Source organism: Prunus mume, linkage group LG3 (assembly GCF_029339155.1).
Source record: "Prunus mume cultivar Tortuosa linkage group LG3, ASM2933915v1, whole genome shotgun sequence".
Taxonomy (NCBI): Eukaryota; Viridiplantae; Streptophyta; class Magnoliopsida; order Rosales; family Rosaceae; genus Prunus; species Prunus mume.
In genome coordinates this window covers 26,121,364-26,140,033 of record NC_142700.1, presented here as the reverse complement: position 1 = coordinate 26,140,033, position 18,670 = coordinate 26,121,364, and the positions used below count along the sequence as shown (strand labels likewise).

The following is an 18,670-nucleotide window of genomic DNA, read 5'->3' as shown; positions in this document are numbered from 1 at the left end:
TGGGGCCCACCTGTCTCGTATCAGCATGCCAAAGGGTGGTAAGGATGGTGATGATGATGAAAATGAAGGTGAAGATGAATTAGATGATGATGATGATGATGATGTGAGGTGATGAAGTTCGACCCAGAAAGAGAAAAAAGATGACCTCCCTCTGCATTTCAATGTGAGTTCGCATCACTTTTTTCTTTTAATTTTTTTTTTATTAGCCTCCCTTTCAGCACAAAATTGGTAATGACTACACCACTTTCTATTTTTAATTTTTTTTTTGGGTTTGACTATTGTATGTTCCAAAATTGGTAACCACAGCATGCTGATTTTGTTGAAATTTTTTACGAAATTAGGTCATTGAAATTGCAGTCGCGCTCACCTAAGAATCTAAAAATGATATTATGTGAGTAACTATTCAATACAGACCTTTAGATTAATCTAATAGCATAAATAACTAGTAGTTTAAACCCTAGTTATACTCCTTATTTTACCGAAACAATCATTTTAACTATTTTAATTTGCAATAATTCCCCCTAAAAAAAATATGCAACAATTATAAAAAATAAAAAATAAATTAAGGAGACATAGTTCAATTCGGATCCTTTAAAAATTGAGTCTTAGGAACCAAATCAAAGGTTGGCCTTTTATTCTTTTGCTATTTTTTTCTCCATTTCCCTGTTTATGTTCGTTTTGTGTATTGGATGCTAAAAATACTGTCATTGCATAATTTGGACACACTTTCTTTTTTATTATTTCCAGGGTTTAATGAAAACACTTTTCTATTCTAGAAAAACAGTTTCATGGTATTCTTCTTCTCTTTTCGAAGTGATGTTAAGCATAGTTTCTCTGCATTTGCAATATTATATAGTTTTCAATCGTAGGATTCTAAGTTAATTAAGTTTTGTGTACTCTCTTAGGTGTTGATGTTGTTTGGGTCTCCTCGGTTTGTGCGCTATTCTTAATCCAATCTGACTTAAGGTGAGTGGCTTTACTAAGATGTTGAAAATTTTATATTGTATATCACATACTTCGGTTGATATAAGATGATATGTGAAAGGTATTGCTTTGAAGTGAGTGAGGGTAAATCTATATTATTTCAGCACTAATCTAATGCACGAGTTTATTGTAACAATGTGAGTGCCAATTGTATGGTTCGGGCTGGATGTGTATTGGGTTTAGATATTAAGAACTTGGCATGTGATCTTATAAACTATTAGATTTACATGATTGATCTTATAAACTAACTCATTAGGAATTCAACTTTTTTACCCATTATACGCTCACAATTTTAAACAAATTCCAAATTTGTCATATACTTTAATCCAATAACGAGGATAGTTTGGTAATTAGCATCACTCCTATTCCAATTTCATATGGTTTAGTAAATAACTTTAATAGGAAACCGAAATCTAACTCTTCTCAATCTATATGGTTTAGTAAATAACTTTAATAGGAATCCGGAATCTAATTCTCCTTAATCTAACTCTTCCTCAATTCAATTCCACATAATCCAAATACGGATTAATAAACATGTCATTAAAGTGTTGGGATTGGAGTGGTGGTGGCTAGTTTGGCTCAGGTTTTGGAGAGGTTGTTGTAACTTGTAGTATGAGTGTAAAATTGGGGGAAGAGAATTTTTATTTTTTGTACAATTCCATTTTTAGATTGAATTTGAATATTTTAAAATCAATTACTGCTTTAAATATTTTTCTTTATAACACAATGATCAAATTGGCCAAATTGATAACACACGGACTAATAAATTGGTTGATGGGGTAAAACATAGAGACCATTATGACATTTAAGCCTTTTATTATTTTTGATACTTCAAATTTGAGAGTGCGTATTGGGTTGGGAAAATTATAGTTATGGTGGGTACTCCAAATTGGATTTCTTTCTTGTTGGTTCGAAATAATGCTCCTTTTATTTAGCTATGACCTACATTATTTGGTTAAAGTGCTCATGCAGCTTCTAAGGGAGAATTATATGAAAATTATATATTTTACGGCGAAAAAAACATAATACCATATTATTGCACATCTCCTTACAACTCTAAATGGGAGTGTGTATTGAGTTGTGAATTTGCATTAATCACATGCATATTTTTTTGGTTCGAAGAATCACATGTACGTGTAGATGCAATTATCCATCATATCTTACATTGAAAAGATGCCTAACGAAAAATGGGCCAAACAAGGGGGGCAGGGGGGGCTTCTATAATGAGTGGAAAGTTATAAGGGGTGTGTTTAAGGGGTATCTAAGAGCCATCAGATAAAATTCAACGGTGAATTTTCAATGTTGTCTTTTTGGTAAAACCGGGTTGAAATTACCCATACCCAAAGAGGCAATTTGAAAGTGCACAGCACGCTCTGTCATCCTGGTTAACCCTCCTTCCCCGCAAGCCACCCACTCTGCAATATGTCTCTCTCTCTCTCTCTCTCTCTCTCTCTCTCTCTCCATCTTTGGGTTGTGGTTATCAAAGAACCAAAATCCATTCGGCAAATATCTTGCAACCAACACAGACACAACGGAGGGTTTTGAGTCTTTTTTTATTATTGACACTTTATCACCTCAAAAATTCATTTTCTGACGCCCAAGTTATCCTAATTCCTATCCTCTCTCGCACTCTCCCAAATCTTGCCTCAACTCCAGCTCGCCAGCCATCTCGCTACTGTCCAATCTCGTTCTCCACCCATCCATTGTCATAATCCAGCTCTCCTCAAATTCGGAACCCTAGTTTGACCCTATCCAAGCCGCCGCAACTCATGACCTCCGTAATCGACCTCCACCACGAAGCCACTATCGCGACTCCACAGCCAAGCCATAGTCGTGACCTCCGTCGTTGTTCTCCACAGTGGTGAGTTATGATATTAGTTTTGTACTCTCTGTCTGTTATAAATTCGTTGATCCCCCTTTCTTATTATTGCAACAGTAGGGGCATTCATGGCGCCGCTCCAGCCTTCTCTCCTTTGCTCTCCAACTGTAAGTCCTCTTCTTCTCCATCTTAAAATTTCAGTACTCCTCCTGACCTGAACCACCTACTTGTCTAATTATCTTCTTCTTAATGTCATTCAATTTCAATTTTTTTTTCTTTCTAAATTCTAATTTAGGGATTTGGGAATTAGGGATTCCGTTGGGCATTTAGAACTTAGGGATTAATTTTAGAAATTCTAATTTAGGGATTCATTCCATGCCTAATTTATGAGCTGTGGCTTTATGAATTATCAAGTGGACTACTTGTTTTTAATTGATCATTGATAATGGTATTATTGTAGTTTTTAATTGATCTTTGCATATTTCAGATTTTAGCCTTACAATTTTAGTGCTTGGGTGTGTAGACAGGTTATTAAATTCTTCTAGTATTAATGGAAGTTGTGTTACTAAATTACCAGTACCTACGCTCTTGGTTGACATGGTTGTTCTGAATTGTAAAATTAGCTTACTATTCGATGGACCCACTTGCTGATATTAGGAAATGGAGTTATTAATTGAAATGAATGGGAATGTGCTTGTTTCTTATGCTATTAGATTTTGTGTGAGTGTGATGCTAATAAGCCAATGAAGTACACATCTTTTGGTGTTAATATTTGAAGTGTTGGAACATGGGAAAGTTGAAAATAGGCATCTTCATGAGATGCTTGTGCAAAATTTGAAGTATTACAAGAGCATTAAGTAGACCTCCCTTGATATGGCTTGCTATAAAATGTAAAATATGGATATGATTTCCTTGTTCTAATGGTGCCCCCGTAGATTATTTGTTTCAATTCATGATTCTCTTACACCTATATAGAAACATAGGATTGGTTTGTTTTTATTTTATCAGGAATTGTTTGTTTTTTAGAAAATGGAGAATATTGGACTGCTTCAGAAAATTTTGGTTGTTCTGTTCACTATTGCCTTCTTTAGGAAGCTTATATAAAGAACATGTAGAGCTTCTTGAGTCAGACAATTCCACATTGCCCCATTTTTTGCCAAACCATCTGATGATTTTTTAATGGTTCTTTTTGTTCCTAATCATGTTCCCGTAATATCACTTTGTACAGGAATAGTTACTTTTCTTCAATCTTATCGGATTGGAATGCAGCTGTTTTTTAGTTTCCTTGTTCTGTGTATTGCTATTATGAATGTTGTAGTTGTATCTGGTTCTGTATTGATGTTATGGATGTTGTTTGGTTATATTGATTATTGGCTGGTTGATTAAGTTCAACCCTTGAGGTGTTTTGATGTTTGATTCTGTCCCTCTTATTTAGTTTAACATTTTCTTTGTGCTTTATGTGTTCCACTTTTTCCGATTTTCTCTTGCTGGTGTTCTAGGTTAGGAAGCTCTTTTACTATTAGTATGAGTTTCTTAGGTCTTTTAGTTTCTGATTGAGGTTTTCTTGTCTCAGTTTCTATTTTGTTTTTTTGGTCTTTGTTTCTCCTTTTTGCTAATTTCTTGTTTTGCCATCTCTTCTGCAGGTTTTTTTTTTTTTTTTAAATGACAGTTGGACCTAGATTTTTGACTTATGGAAGATTGTTGTCATTGAGAACCATCATCACTTTGGCGTGGGACAACGTTCCATTCTGTCACAGGAAGTGTGCTGTAATTATATGGAAAAAAAAACATGTAATTGAGGAACTATATTTTAGTCATGTAATTTAGTCCTCATTCAATGAAATTGAGTTCAATTTACTTGAGAAATTTCAGTCTTGAATCTGTTCTTTTTATATTCGCAAGTGTGTGCAATAGAAACATACTTTTTTTTTTTCCAAAGAACAATGGAAAATTACTTTTACTTATATTATACATTGAAGAGAGAACATTGTATACGTTGTGTATTATCTCTCTCTCTCTCTCTCTCTCTCTCTCTCTCTCTCTCTCTCTCAGATGGACTATTGGAGTTTTCATATTGCCAATGTATAGCCTCCTATTGCCCCAGTATTGCCATTATGTAGCCTCCAATTGCCTTCGTATTGCCATTGTATTGCCCTAATTGCCTTTGTATTGTCATTGTATTGCCCTTAATTGCCTTTGTATTGCCCCAATTGCCTTTGTAATCGAAGATAATGCCATAGGAGTTTGTAGCAATTTTCAATGAATTTTTCTGATTTTTAATTATTTATTTATGAATTTTTTTATAAAAAAAAAAACAAAACAAAAGAAGGATCAAAATGGACAGTGGTGCAATCACTGGAGGACAGTCAGTCAGCCACACTGACTGTGCCCATTCAGCTTCGGTCATGTGTCACTCCATACCATTTAATAATAATTTCTAGGATTTAACTTACAAAATTCATAATAAATTAAATACAAGTCCAAAAAATTCACCGAAAATTGGTAGGAACTCCTTGTGACATTCTTTACGCCCCAAAACTCCAAAAATATAATTTTGACTTATAAAATTTGAAAATGATAACAAAAACTCAACTTTGTTTCAAAACAAACCAAAACACTAAATTATGTTCCATAAAAGTAATGTATATTAGTGCGTCTATATTGCATGTCTGTTGCGTCTATATTGCTTGTCTATTGCATGCATATCGTACATTTATTGTGTGTGTATTGATTGTTTATTGCTTATGAAGGAAATAAACAACAATACACAGGCAACATACAAGCAATATACACACAACAGACAAGCAATATACACGCAATAAACATACAATATACACGCAATAAACATGCAATATACATCACTCCCCAATTACAGCAACCATAAGGAATTCGCATTGAATAGGAAATTCTACTTAACAGTTATTCTTCCTACTAAAAGAAAGAATAAGGGCCGTTTCCCCCCTTAAATCTAACTCCTTAAATCTTACTTGAGTGGTACTTTTGCCCCCAATAAACATGCAATATTTGAGCAATAACATGCGATATACATGCAGTAAACAATCAATAAACCTTCAATAAATATTCAATATTGGTTCAATAACATGCGAAATACATGCAGTTAACAATCAATAAACCTTTAATAAATATGTAAACAATCAATAAACCTTCAATAAACATTCAATATCGGTTCAATAACATGAGAAATACATGCAGTTAACAATCAATAAACCTTCAATAATCATTCAACATTGGTTCAATAACATGCGAAATACATGCAGTTAACAATCAATAAACCTTCAATAAACATGTAAACAATCAATAAACCTTCAATAAACCTTCAATATCGGTTCAATAACATGCGAAATAAATGCAGTAAATAATCAATAAACCTTCAATAAACATTCAATATCATGCGATATACATGCAGTAAACAATCAATAAACTTTAAGTATACTCAAATAAACAATCTATATACACTGAATAATTATGCAATTTTCAAAAAAATGTATTGTCTTATTATTGCATTGTATTGGCCCTGTATTGTGATTTTATCGTCTTCGTATGACTTTATTTTTTTAAAGTCAGTCTTGGAAAGTTTTTGCTGGGTTTCAGACAAATAAATCTTTTGTTTCAAACAATAATTTAAACTCAATGCCAATCCACACATTTCAAGAACAAAAATTACAAAATGGGTTTGAAAACTCATTGGTAGTGCCTGCAACATGTCTTTTTGGAGAGAACTTTTACAATCCTTGAAACCGTGCACTTAATTGGTCATTAAAAGAACAAATAATATGACAATTGATACAAGTAATAAAACTAATACCAAGTCCTTAAAGGACTTCAACATATTCAACACTGTAGCATCATGCGTGTCATCTTGCTGTTTTGCTTCAGCGGAGGTTACATCAGCCCATTCGAATCCATTGCAACTGGTGGCTCCCTAATTTTAAGCATCATATATGTAAAATAATTCTGTCAGAGTTAGACCTAGGTTTTTTTTCACCCACATACATATTCTGGAAATGAAAACTTACATAGGAGGTTAGACACTGCCAAAATGGCTTCCCTAGATTTTTATCTGATTTTGAAACTCGAAGCACCATTGCAGCTACACAATAGTGACACCTCTTTGTTTGAGTGGGAGATGAAGATGAAGACACGTTGAAACTTCTCAGTTGTACCTCTTCTCACTCAGATCTTCTCACTGAAACCTCTTCGGACTCATACCTTCTCACTCATAGTTCTTAGTCATACCCCTTCACTCATAACCCCAAACTTCTCACTCAGCTTTCTCTCATCTCTGCCCAAATCGAATTATATCCTTCTTTTCTGTGTGTGGGTAGGTTGGTCACGATTTGGACACCTGTACCGTCAGAATCGTGACACCTTTTACCCCGAAAAGCAATATAATATTTCACTACCATATATTAATCTGAAAATTGAGGGGACACTGCTTTAAATATATTATTTTATTTATATTTCATTAAGGCAACTGGTTGGATAAGAATCCAACATCATTGGTTCCATTTTAATAACATTACTAGGGGTAGTTGGGTGTGGGAAAATGAAAAAGTATCTGAGGGGACCTTCTATGACTAGTCAGTAATCCATCACATTTGTATCAATGAATTTGAGGGCGGGAAAATCCTAAAAATGGCTATGCAAATAGGTTATTAATTGACTTTTTGACTGTCTGACTCTCTTTGCATTTCGATGATGTTTTCCCTTTTCTTGTCTTGAGTTTTAGGGTGTTGGGTTCAGTTTCTTTAAAAAGGGTCAACTTGGAAAACCCCTAAGTGGAAACACCTTTTCAAAACACTATAAACAGAGGCTAAAACAAAACCCAAACCCCATATATTCTCATTTCTCCCCTCTTCCACTCCTCAAATCGTTCCATTCCAAAAATATTTCAATGAATTCGAAACATTTCACTACACTCGGAGGAAAGAGAAGGAAGCATCTCCATTTGGATATGCCCCAAGTCTTCATCCCGGAGTTAGCTTGGTTTAAAGTGATGTTATACGTGGCAACCCAATCATCGGAAGATCTCTTCTGTATGACATCTGTGTGCCCATTGTTCCATACGTTGGTAAACACTCCACAAGTGTGGAACACCATTTCAATGGCAAAGTACCCAGACCATCCTAGCTAGTACCATGCCAATCCTGCGTCCAACATTTCTTGCAACAATGTACGGCTTGCGAGAACCTTGAGTTGTTATTTAGAGAAGCGTTGGAAGTGTTTTTCATGCAGGGTAACGTGGAAGTGTTGTATGGGATGAGCATTGCAGCCACGACAGGCCATATGGAAGCAGCATATCTAGTTGGACTACTTGGCATGTCCGGAATTGGTCAGTCAAAAGAGGATGCATTAGAATTCTTGTGTTCTTTGAATCAACGTAACAACATTGATATGAAAGGAACCAGGGATGCTTTGAGACAAAGATTAAGTCGAGTTTTCTCTGTTGCAAGACATATCGTAGATATGTTTTACTATGGGAAGATTAAGTTCAATCACTGCAGCGCTTGTAACAACAACGAATGGTGTTTTGTTATTCAAGGCTGGCCTACTGAAGAAAAGATAAATCATGCCTTCTGGACTTGTTGCAATCGATGCAAATGGCACCGTGAGAGTATTTTTTGGTTCAAGGTGATGCGTGTGTATGTTGTGCCAGGAAATCCATACCCTTATAATTAGTTGTAGTATGTTTTTACGATTTTTATGCATTGTGGACTTGCTTCTTTTTAGTTCTAGGTTGGCTGGCTACGTTGTACAAATGTTGTTTAAATGTTGAGTTTTAATCTATTTTGTCTGGTGTTTGTGCTGTTATAAACCATTTTATATATAAATGTATAATATATATTATATAGTGGAATGATTACTGACATCATAGATGGCTACGAATGACATTTTACTGACACAGATATTTTGCATAACTGCAATCTTAATATTTGGTAAACGAAAAGGCATGCATGGAGTGAGTAGGTGTCTTTTCATCGGTGCTTGGGAATGACATTTTCCCACTTACCATATCTCAAACGATTTGGTTACACGTTTCTTAAGCAAAACTTGAACAGTGAATGAGTTTTAATAATTTTTTCTTGATGTTGTAGAATGGATGGCTTGTATATTTCCATTTTATTTTTCAAAACATCCCTTAACCCTAAAAAAGAAAAAAAAATTAACAAATTGAAGAAGAGAGAAACCGATTAGCACTAGAAATGGTCTATTCGCATAATAATAAATTAGGATAAATAATAATAAAATACTAATATAACATAACCATGAAATAGGGAATTCAGTAGGAAGATGAAGTCTCAATGAGTTGGTAGCAATTTTCGGAACGTTATTGTGATTTTTGTGTATTTAGCTATGAATTTTTTAAGAAAAAGTAATAAATTTATTGAAACACACTGACTGCGCCCCATTCAGCTTCCGCCATGCGTCGCCCCACACGATTTAATACTATTTTTCTAGGATTTAACTTATAAAATTGATAATAAATGAAATACAAATCCAAAAAATACACCGAAAATTGGTACGAACTTCTTATGGCATTATCTACGCCCTCAAACTCCAAAAATATAATTTTGACTTATAAAATTTGAAAATGATAACCAAAACTCAACTTTGTTTCAAAACAAACCAAAACACTAAACTATGTTCTATAACATAACACTCGTGTTCTTTGATTTTAACGCTTACGAAGAACTCAAATATGTGGAATCATGATTTTAGACCGTATAATTGAGAGAGAGAGAGAGAGAGAGAGAGAGAGAGAGAGAGAGAGAGAGATCATAAATAATATTTCAGCCAAGAATAATCTCAACTCCTACTCAAATCACAAGCAGATAAAGAAAAATGATATCAACATATATTCCTATTAAATTACAGTAACATATCAATAAAACACCAAAAAAAAAAAAAAATTAATATAACAACAATACCATAGCAATACAAAAGCAATATGACTACAATACAACCACAATAAAATCACAATACGATTGCTGTTTTTGAAGAGGGCATGTAAACCCAGACTTCAAAACCCCCCAAAATTGGACCAAAATGCTAAAACAATGGCCACCTAATGCCAACTCATGCTGTCATATTCAGAAAAAATGGTTTTGTTTGGGTTTGTTTAGGTTGCAGAAGGGATTCGAAGAGAGACGAAATTGGGGTTTGGATTTGGGTAGAAAAGAAAACAAAGAGGAAGAGGAAGAACTGGGTTTTGAGGGCAAAGCTGTGGGTTTTGTAGGTTGTTCTTGATCTTCTTCTTCGTGAGAAGATGCGGAGTTAGTTCAATTTAACATCAAAACTTACATATTCCCAACAATTAATTTTCTGGAGAAGCTGTTCTTGAAGAGGGCATGTAAACCCAGACTTCAAAACCCCCCAAAATTGGACCAAAATGCTCAAACAATGGCCACCTAATGCCAAGACATGCTGTCATATTCAGAAAAGATGGTTTTGTTTGGGTTTGTTTAGGTTGTAGAAGGAATTCGAAGAGAGACGAAGTTGGGGTTTGGATTTGGGTAGAGAAGGGCAAAGCTATGAGTTTTGTAGGTTGTTCTTGATCTTCTTCTTTGTGAGAAGAGGCGTGGAGAGAGAGAGAGAGAGAGAGAGAGAGAGAGAGAGAGAGAGAGCGTTGAGAGAGAGAGAGAGAGAAAACAGTGAGATAGAGTTGAGAGAGAGCGAAGAGAGAGCTGAGAGAGAAACCAAAAACTGACCAAAAATGTTATCTGGCCAATAAATGAGCAAAAAGTATGTATTTATAGGTGATAATTGTAAAAAAATTGGGGAGGGGTGGTATTTTCAGTTAAAATTATTAAAAGGGTGGCATTTTGAGCTATTTCCCTTGAAACAATAGGAACCAAAGTGATAAAAGTGACAAATTAGGGACCAAAAATATTTTTTTGCTTTTCATGAATTCAGATGTTCATAAAAAAATAAATAAAAGAGAGAGAGCTTTTACATTTGCATCGGAGATTCAGCGACACTTCCTCACCATATATTTTTTCGTGTTAGCAAACATCCGATTATTACATCAATAAATCAAGTTGATAAATGCTTTATCTAATTTCAGCTCAAAAGTAATTGAGAAAAGGAAGAAAGTCAGGAAAATAAAACCAAGCCCAAAATTGATTGACAGCTAGTGTCCGGGAATTTGTAGGACTGGAAAACCATGTGTGGTGGAAAACGCGTCAATATTGAGGACTGGAAGTTTCAGCGACACTTCCTCACCATTTCATGAATTCACATTTTGCTCACGCACACCCAAACTCTCCAAGTAAGGCTCATCTTTTTTGTGAAGAGAGAAGCAAACACTGAAACAATTATGATGGCTTCCATGGCCAACCAACGAGCCTCTTCTTCCTCTGCTTCTTTCCCAAAGTCACGGGAAGACCAAGTATTTCTGAGCTTCAGAGGCGAAGACACGCGCCACAACTTCACAGACCATTTGTATAGCGCTTTATGTCAACGAGGCATTAACACCTTCAGGGATGATGATGACCTCGGAAGAGGAGAAGAAATATCACGCGCGCTTCTCACAGCAATTGAAGAATCAAAGATTTCTGTCATTGTGTTCTCCAAAAACTATGCCTCTTCAAGATGGTGTTTGGATGAACTTGCTAAGATTCTTGACTGCAAAGAATCAAATCAACAACGGGTCATCCCAGTTTTTTACAAGGTGAATCCATCAGATGTACGGAATCAGAGAGGTAGCTTCGGGGATGCACTGGCTAACATGGAGTGCAAATACAAAGAAAATATGCCGAAGGTCAACAAATGGAGGGCAGCTCTTTCACGAGTAGCAGATCTGTCAGGGTTCACTTTGGACGAGTAAATTTCTAACCCCCTTATATAATGCTTTTCCTTTTGTTTTGTTTGTAATAAGTATAGCCACTATATATATTTGTACTCTGGTTGTTAGTGTAGAAGAAAGTTCTTCATTTTGATCCCAAATAAAAAGTAATTACAATTTTTTTTGTTAAAAGAAATGAATGAAAATAATTTTTTTATGTCAATAATTAATTAATAGTGTGAAAATTATTAATATTATTAATAAATTAATTTTCTCCTTTTCAAAAATTATACTACTAAGTAGTTGAAAAATTATTCATCGTTGACAAACTTTAATTGGGATCAGTTTTATAAGAGTTAATGTATTCATCAGTTTTTATAAGAGTTAATTGTTCCTTGCCCTTTTTTTTATTTTATATTTTATATAGAAATGCCATGTCCCTAAATGCTTCATATTCTTTTCAATTGGCAGGTATCAATCTGAATCTAAGTTTATCCAAAACATCATTGAAGAGATTTCAAAACACGTATCAAACCTTGTGTGTTTGGAAGTGGCAGAGCATCCAGTTGGAATGCAAGCTCAAGTACAAGTTATGAATAAGCTTTTAGATTTGGGGGAAAACGATGTTCGTATGGTAGGGGTATGGGGAACTGGTGGAATTGGTAAGACCACAATTACTAAAGCTGTTTATAATTTAATTGCCCGTGAATTTGAAGGTTGTTGTTTTTTGGCAAACGTTAGAGAATGTTCAATGTCGCATGGAGGTTTAGCCAAACTACAAAAGACTCTTCTTTATGAGATTCTAAGGGGAAAAAAATTGAAGGTGACCAATGTTGATGAAGGAGTCACTATGATAAAGGAATGGTTGAGGCATAGAAAGGTTCTCTTGGTCCTTGATGACGTGGATGACATGGAACAGTTACACAAGTTAGTTGGGGCATGTGATTGGTTTGGTGTAGGCAGTAGAATTATCATAACAACAAGGGATAAGCAACTGTTAACTGCTCATGATGTTAATTTAATACATGAGGTCAAGATTTTAGATGATCCTGAAGCTCTTGAGCTCTTCTGCTGCCATGCCTTCAAAAGAAGTGAGCCTCCTTTGGGTGATTATGTGAAACTTGCACGACGTGCAATACGCTATGGTCAAGGCCTTCCTTTGGCTTTGAAAGTTCTCGGTTCTTGTCTATATGGTGGAAGTATTGGTAAATGGGAAGCTGCATTACATGGTTTCAAAAGCCCGAAAATTCAAAATGTTCTCAAAATAAGTTACAATGCATTGGATCATAGCGTACAACAGGTTTTCCTTGACATTGCATGTTTCTTTAAGGGTAAAAGTAAAATGCATGTGACAGAAATACTTGTAGCTTGTGACCCCAAAGCTGGGTATAGCATTGAAGTACTTGTAGAAAAGGCACTCATAAGTGTTGAAGGATATAATATTTGGATGCATGACTTACTAGAAGAGATGGGTAAGGACATAGTTCAGCAAGAGTCGCCCGATGAACTTGGAGGTCGTAGCAGATTGTGGACTCATGAAGATATCGAGCATGTTCTGACTAATGATACAGTAAGTATAATTATTATTTTTATTATTATTTTTATCTGGGAGAAAAAGTAGAATTTGAAACTCGTACATGTTTTTTATTAAATGCTTTGTAACAATGGTCCCTTTACTTTTTTATGTCAGGGAACAAAAAAAATCACAGGCATCATGTTAAATTCCCCCAAAAAGGATTATGAGATATTCTTGAATGTTGACTGCTTCTCGAAGATGAAAAATCTTAAAATTTTCATGAACTATAACGTATTTCTTTCTGGAGACATTGGTTATCTCCCAAACATGTTGAGAGTGCTTGATTGGTATAGATGTCCGCTCCAATCTTTTCCACCCAAATTTCATCCAAAGGGACTAAGGTTGCTCAATCTTCCTTACAACCCCATCAAACAACTAGGGGAGGGATTGAAGGTACTTTAAGAGGTCTTGTTTATTAATTGATGTTTGTTGCAAATTTCTTTAATGCTATCCATTTGATTATTAATATTATTTCAATTCTTTTTTGGTTTCACAGCATTTCACAAAGTTGACATTTTTGAATTTAACGGGCTCTAAATTCCTAACTGAAATTTCCGACCTATCCGGCAGCCCAAACTTAAGGTACTTGTATGCGAACCATTGTAAAAGTTTAGTTCAGGTTCATCCATCTGTTGGATCTCTTGATAAACTTCAAGTACTGAATTTTTATGACTGCTGTGAACTCACCAAGTTTCCAAATGAAGTTTGGTGGAAATCTCTTGAACAGTTGGATCTTAGAAATTGCATAAAATTGGAGAGGTTCCCAGAAATTATGGACAAAGTGGAATCCTTAATTGGATTGGACCTTTTCAGAACTGCTATAAAAGAGTTGCCTGCATCAATTGGAAATCTCATTGGGCTGACATATTTGGCCTTATCTAGATGTCCTATAAAAGAGTTGCCTGCATCAATTGGAAATCTCATTGGGCTGACATATTTGCACTTATTTGGATGTCCTATAAAAGAGTTGCCTGCATCAATTGGAAATCTCATTGGGCTGACATATTTGCACTTATCTAAATGTCCTATAAAAGAGTTGCCTGCATCAATTGGAAATCTCATTGGGTTGACATCTTTGGTCTTATCTGAATGTCCTATAAAAGTGTTGCCTACATCAATTGGAAATCTCATTGGGCTGACACATGTGCACTTATTTGAATGTCCTATAAAAGAGTTGCCTGCATCAATTGGAAATCTCAGTGGGCTGACATCTTTGCACTTATCTGAATGTCCTATAAAAGAGTTGCCTGCATCAATTGGAAATCTCATTGGGCTGACATCTTTGGCCTTATATGAATGTCCTATAAAAGAGTTGCCTGCATCAATTGGAAATCTCATTGGGCTGACATCTTTGCACTTATCTGAATGTCCTATAAAAGAGTTGCCTGCATCAATTGGAAATCTCATTGGGCTGACACATTTGCACTTATCTGGATGTCCTATAAAAGAGTTGCCTGCATCAATTGGAAATCACACTGGGCTGACATCTTTGTACTTATCTGGATGTCCTATAAAAAAGTTACCTGCATCAATTGGAAATCTTATTTGGCTGACATCTTTGGTCTTATCTAGTTGTCCTATAAAAGAGTTGCCTGCATCAATTGGAAATCTCATTGGGCTGACACATTTGCACTTATCTGAATGTCCTATAAAAGAGTTGCCTGCATCAATTGGAAATCTCATTGGGCTGACATCTTTGCACTTATCTGGATGTCCTATAAAAAAGTTGCCTGCATCAATTGGAAATCTCATTGGGCTGACATCTTTGCACTTATTTGGATGTCCTATAGAAGAGTTGCCTGAATCAATTGGAAAACTCATTGGGATGACATCTTTGTGCTTATCTGGATGTCCTATAAAAGAGTTGCCTGCATCAATAGGAAATTTCATTGGGCTGGCATCTTTGCGCTTATCTGCATGTCATATAAAAGAGTTGCCTGCATCAATTGGAAATCTCACATCTTTGCGCTTATCTGAATGTCCTATAAAAGAGTTGCCTGCGTCAATTGGAAATCTCATTGGGCTGACATCTTTGGCCTTATATGAATGTCCTATAAAAGAGTTACCTGCATCAATTGGAAATCTCATTGGGCTGACATATTTGCGCTTATCTGGATGTCCTATAAAAGAGTTGCCTGCATCAATTGGAAATCTCATTGGGCTGACTTCTTTGCGCTTATCTGGATGTCCTATAAAAGAGTTGCCTGCATCAATTGGAAAACTCATTACGCTGACATATTTGAACTTATCTGGATGTCCTATAAAAGAGTTGCGTGCATCAATTGGAAATCTCATTAGGCTGAGATATTTGATCTTATCTGGATGTCCTATAAAAGAGTTGCCTGCATCAATTGGAAATCTCATTGGGCTGACATATTTGCGCTTATCTGGATGTCCTATAAAGGAGTTGCTCTGCATCAATTGGAAATCTCATTGGGCTGACTTCTTTATGCTTATCTGGATGTCCTATGAAGGAGTTGCCTGCATCAATTGGAAATCTCATTGGGCTGACTTCTTTGCGCTTATCTGGATGTCCTATGAAGGAGTTGACTGCATCAATTGGAAATCTCATGGGGCTGACTTCTTTGCGCTTATCTGGATGTCCTATAAAGGAGTTGCCTGCATCAATTGGAAATCTCATTGGGCTGACTTCTTTGCGCTTATCTGGATGTCCTATAAAGGAGTTGCCTGCATCAATTGGAAATCTCATTGGGCTGACTTCTTTGCGCTTATCTGGATGTCCTATAAAGGAGTTGCCTGCATCAATTGGAAATCTCATTGGGTTGACTTATTTGCGCTTATCTGGATGTCCTATAAAGGAGTTGCCTGCATCAATTGGAAATCTCATTGGGCTGACTTCTTTGCGCTTATCTAGATGTCCTATAAAGGAGTTGCCTGCATCAATTGGAAATCTCATTGGGTTGACTTATTTGCGCTTATATGGATGTTCTATAAAAGAGTTGCCTGAATCAATTGGAAATCTAAGTGCGCTTAAAGAGTTAAATTTAGAAAGAACTGCAATAGAAGAGTTGCCTTCATCAATTGGAGATCTCACCGTACTTTAATTTTTAGATTTAGAAGGATGTGAAAACCTTGCAAAACTGCCACAAAGTATTTATGGGTTGCAAAAGCTCGTCGATTTAAATCTCAAGCGATGCTTGAAACTTGACACACTTCCAAATAACTTGATCTCTGAAGTTTTATCAAATGCAGAATCACTTACTTTGGAGGTTCGAACCAGTGCAAACAGTCCACGGATGGCAACTTAGTGATGCGGGCTAAGATGGATTTTGAAGAGTGCAATGTATCAGACATTGATTCCTTGGAGAATTTTTGTTGCTGGTCCAACTTAAAAAAAATAAATCTATCCAAAAGCTATTTTGTCAATCTTCCTGTGTGCATTAGCAAATGTGTCAACTTGCAGAATCTTGATTTGAGTGATTGCAAGAAGCTTGTAGAAATTCTAGGACAACTTCCAGCGTCTATAGAAATTATCGATGTGACTGACTGCACATCATTGGAAAGATTTTCAACATTGTCAAAGATATTGGAAGACGGAGACATGCAAATTTGTCCAATTGCCATAGGCTATGCGATAATTTAGGTTTGGACGCTGCAAAGATGGCAAATATTTTAGTGAATCAGGTGACGTATATATATTTTTCTCTTAATTTCTATATAATACGCATACATTACATGTATTGTTAATGCTATACTATGCACGCATGACTAATTAATATATGCCTCTCTTGTCTTGTCTTGTGTTACAGGTAGCAATCAATACCAGACGTGATATTGGTGTTTTTCTTCCAGGCAGTGAAGTTCCCGAGTCGTTCGGTTTTCGCAAAGACGTAGGTGTACTTCTTCCAAATAAAAACGATCATTTGTTGGACTTCCCGATTGAAATTCCTTGGACTCCCGGATTGGAGAACTTGGTTTTGTGTACTGTTTGTGAACCTACGGAATCATTTAGTAAGCCGTGGTTTCCTGTATTGTCAGTTTCGAATTTGATCGATGGAGCACGCAGATATTGGGGTCAAGATTACTCAGTGTCAGAAGGATTGACAGGGGCAGGTCATGTGGAGCTGTGGTATATTCCATTACTAGCTCACACGAAGCCGAAGGGTGATGATGATGGAAAGAGTGATGATCAATTAAAGCCGTCTATTCATCGAATTATTAATGTTTCCTACAGATGCGGCAGAGGGCTCTTCAAAAGCTTTGGGGCTCACCTAAGAACCTAAAAATGATATTATGTGAGTAACTATTCAATACAGACTCTTAGATTAATCTAATAGCATAAATAACTAGTAGTTTAAACCCTAGTTATACTCTTTATTTTACCGAAACATTCATTTTAACTATTTTAATTTGCAATAATTCCCCCTAAAAAAAATATGCAACAATTATAAAAAATAAAAAATAAATTAGGGAGACATAGTTCAATTCGGATCCTTTAAAAATTGAGTCTTAGGAACCAAATCAAAGGTTGGCCTTTTATTCTTTTGCTATTTTTTCTCCATTTCCCTGTTTATGTTCGGTTTGTGTATTGGATGCTAAAAATACTGTCATTGCATAATTTGGACACTCTTTCTTTTTAATTATTTCCAGGGTTTAATGAAAACACTTTTCTATTCTAGAAAAACAGTTTCATGGTATTCTTCTTCTCTTTTCGAAGTGATGTTAAGCATAGTTTCTCTGCATTTGCAATATTATATAGTTTTCAGTCGTAGGATTCTAAGTTAATTAAGTTTTGTGAACTCTCTTAGGTGTTGATGTTGTTTTTCCATCTTTAGCAGCATGTCCTTACTTTGAGATATTTCTATTTTTGAATGCCTATGGGCAGGACACCTCAAGAGGACTTATGAATATTTTGATGGCATAATGACCTTGTGTTTGTATTATTAGTCCTAATATGAACACCGAGACGTCTTTATATATATTTGTTGTTTTGCTAGCTATGTTCTTATGTAACATGTTTAATTATGTGCTGAAGAATGTAAAAATACCATATAAAAAACTTGACAAGGTAAAATATCACACTTGCTTATCTATGTAGGTAATCAAGCTGGAGATTGTAACAGTAGGCCGTCGGTCTGATTAAATTAACTTGTACATATGTTATGGGTGGGAAGGTGGGAAGGTGAATAATGCAAAAATCGATGGTGGCCATGTTGAGAAAGGAGAAGGCTTCTCTGTTTGGGCTATCTAAATTTTCCCACATTCAATTTCTATCCTTCGCCCCCAATATGTTTCTAAGATTCTTTATGGTGTGTTTACTAATCAGAAATTTGAATTCTCATTGGGAATTAAATTTCACATATGGAGGATTCCTGCGTTTATTTTGCATCGAGAAATTAAAAAGTAAGTGAGGTAGACACAAAATTAGAAATTGAATTCCTGTTTTTGGAGGAATTTAATTCTTGGGTGGGAGGTGGTATTCTAATTCCTATAGAACTAACCCATTAGGAATTCATCTTTTTTA

At 35.5% G+C, this 18,670-nt stretch overlaps 1 protein-coding gene and 1 long non-coding RNA gene across 2 annotated transcripts; both read left to right on the top strand.

Annotated features, from left to right (window-relative positions):
* The first annotated feature begins 972 nt into the window (after nt 1–972).
* LOC148919249 (uncharacterized) lies at nt 973–4,669 on the top strand. Its single transcript, XR_016125198.1, has 2 exons — nt 973–2,970; nt 4,447–4,669. It is a non-coding gene; the product is annotated as an uncharacterized LOC148919249 (long non-coding RNA).
* A 6,124-nt stretch (nt 4,670–10,793) lies between these two features.
* Nucleotides 10,794–17,877, top strand: LOC103336261 (uncharacterized). Its single transcript, XM_089048386.1, is given in 8 exon segments — nt 10,794–11,647; nt 12,081–13,179; nt 13,300–13,578; nt 13,682–15,529; nt 15,660–16,428; nt 16,431–16,745; nt 16,748–16,830; nt 16,956–17,877. Coding segments are annotated over 8 exon segments (5,373 nt in total). The 5' UTR covers nt 10,794–11,141; the 3' UTR covers nt 17,430–17,877.
* Nucleotides 17,878–18,670: the final 793 nt, after the last annotated feature.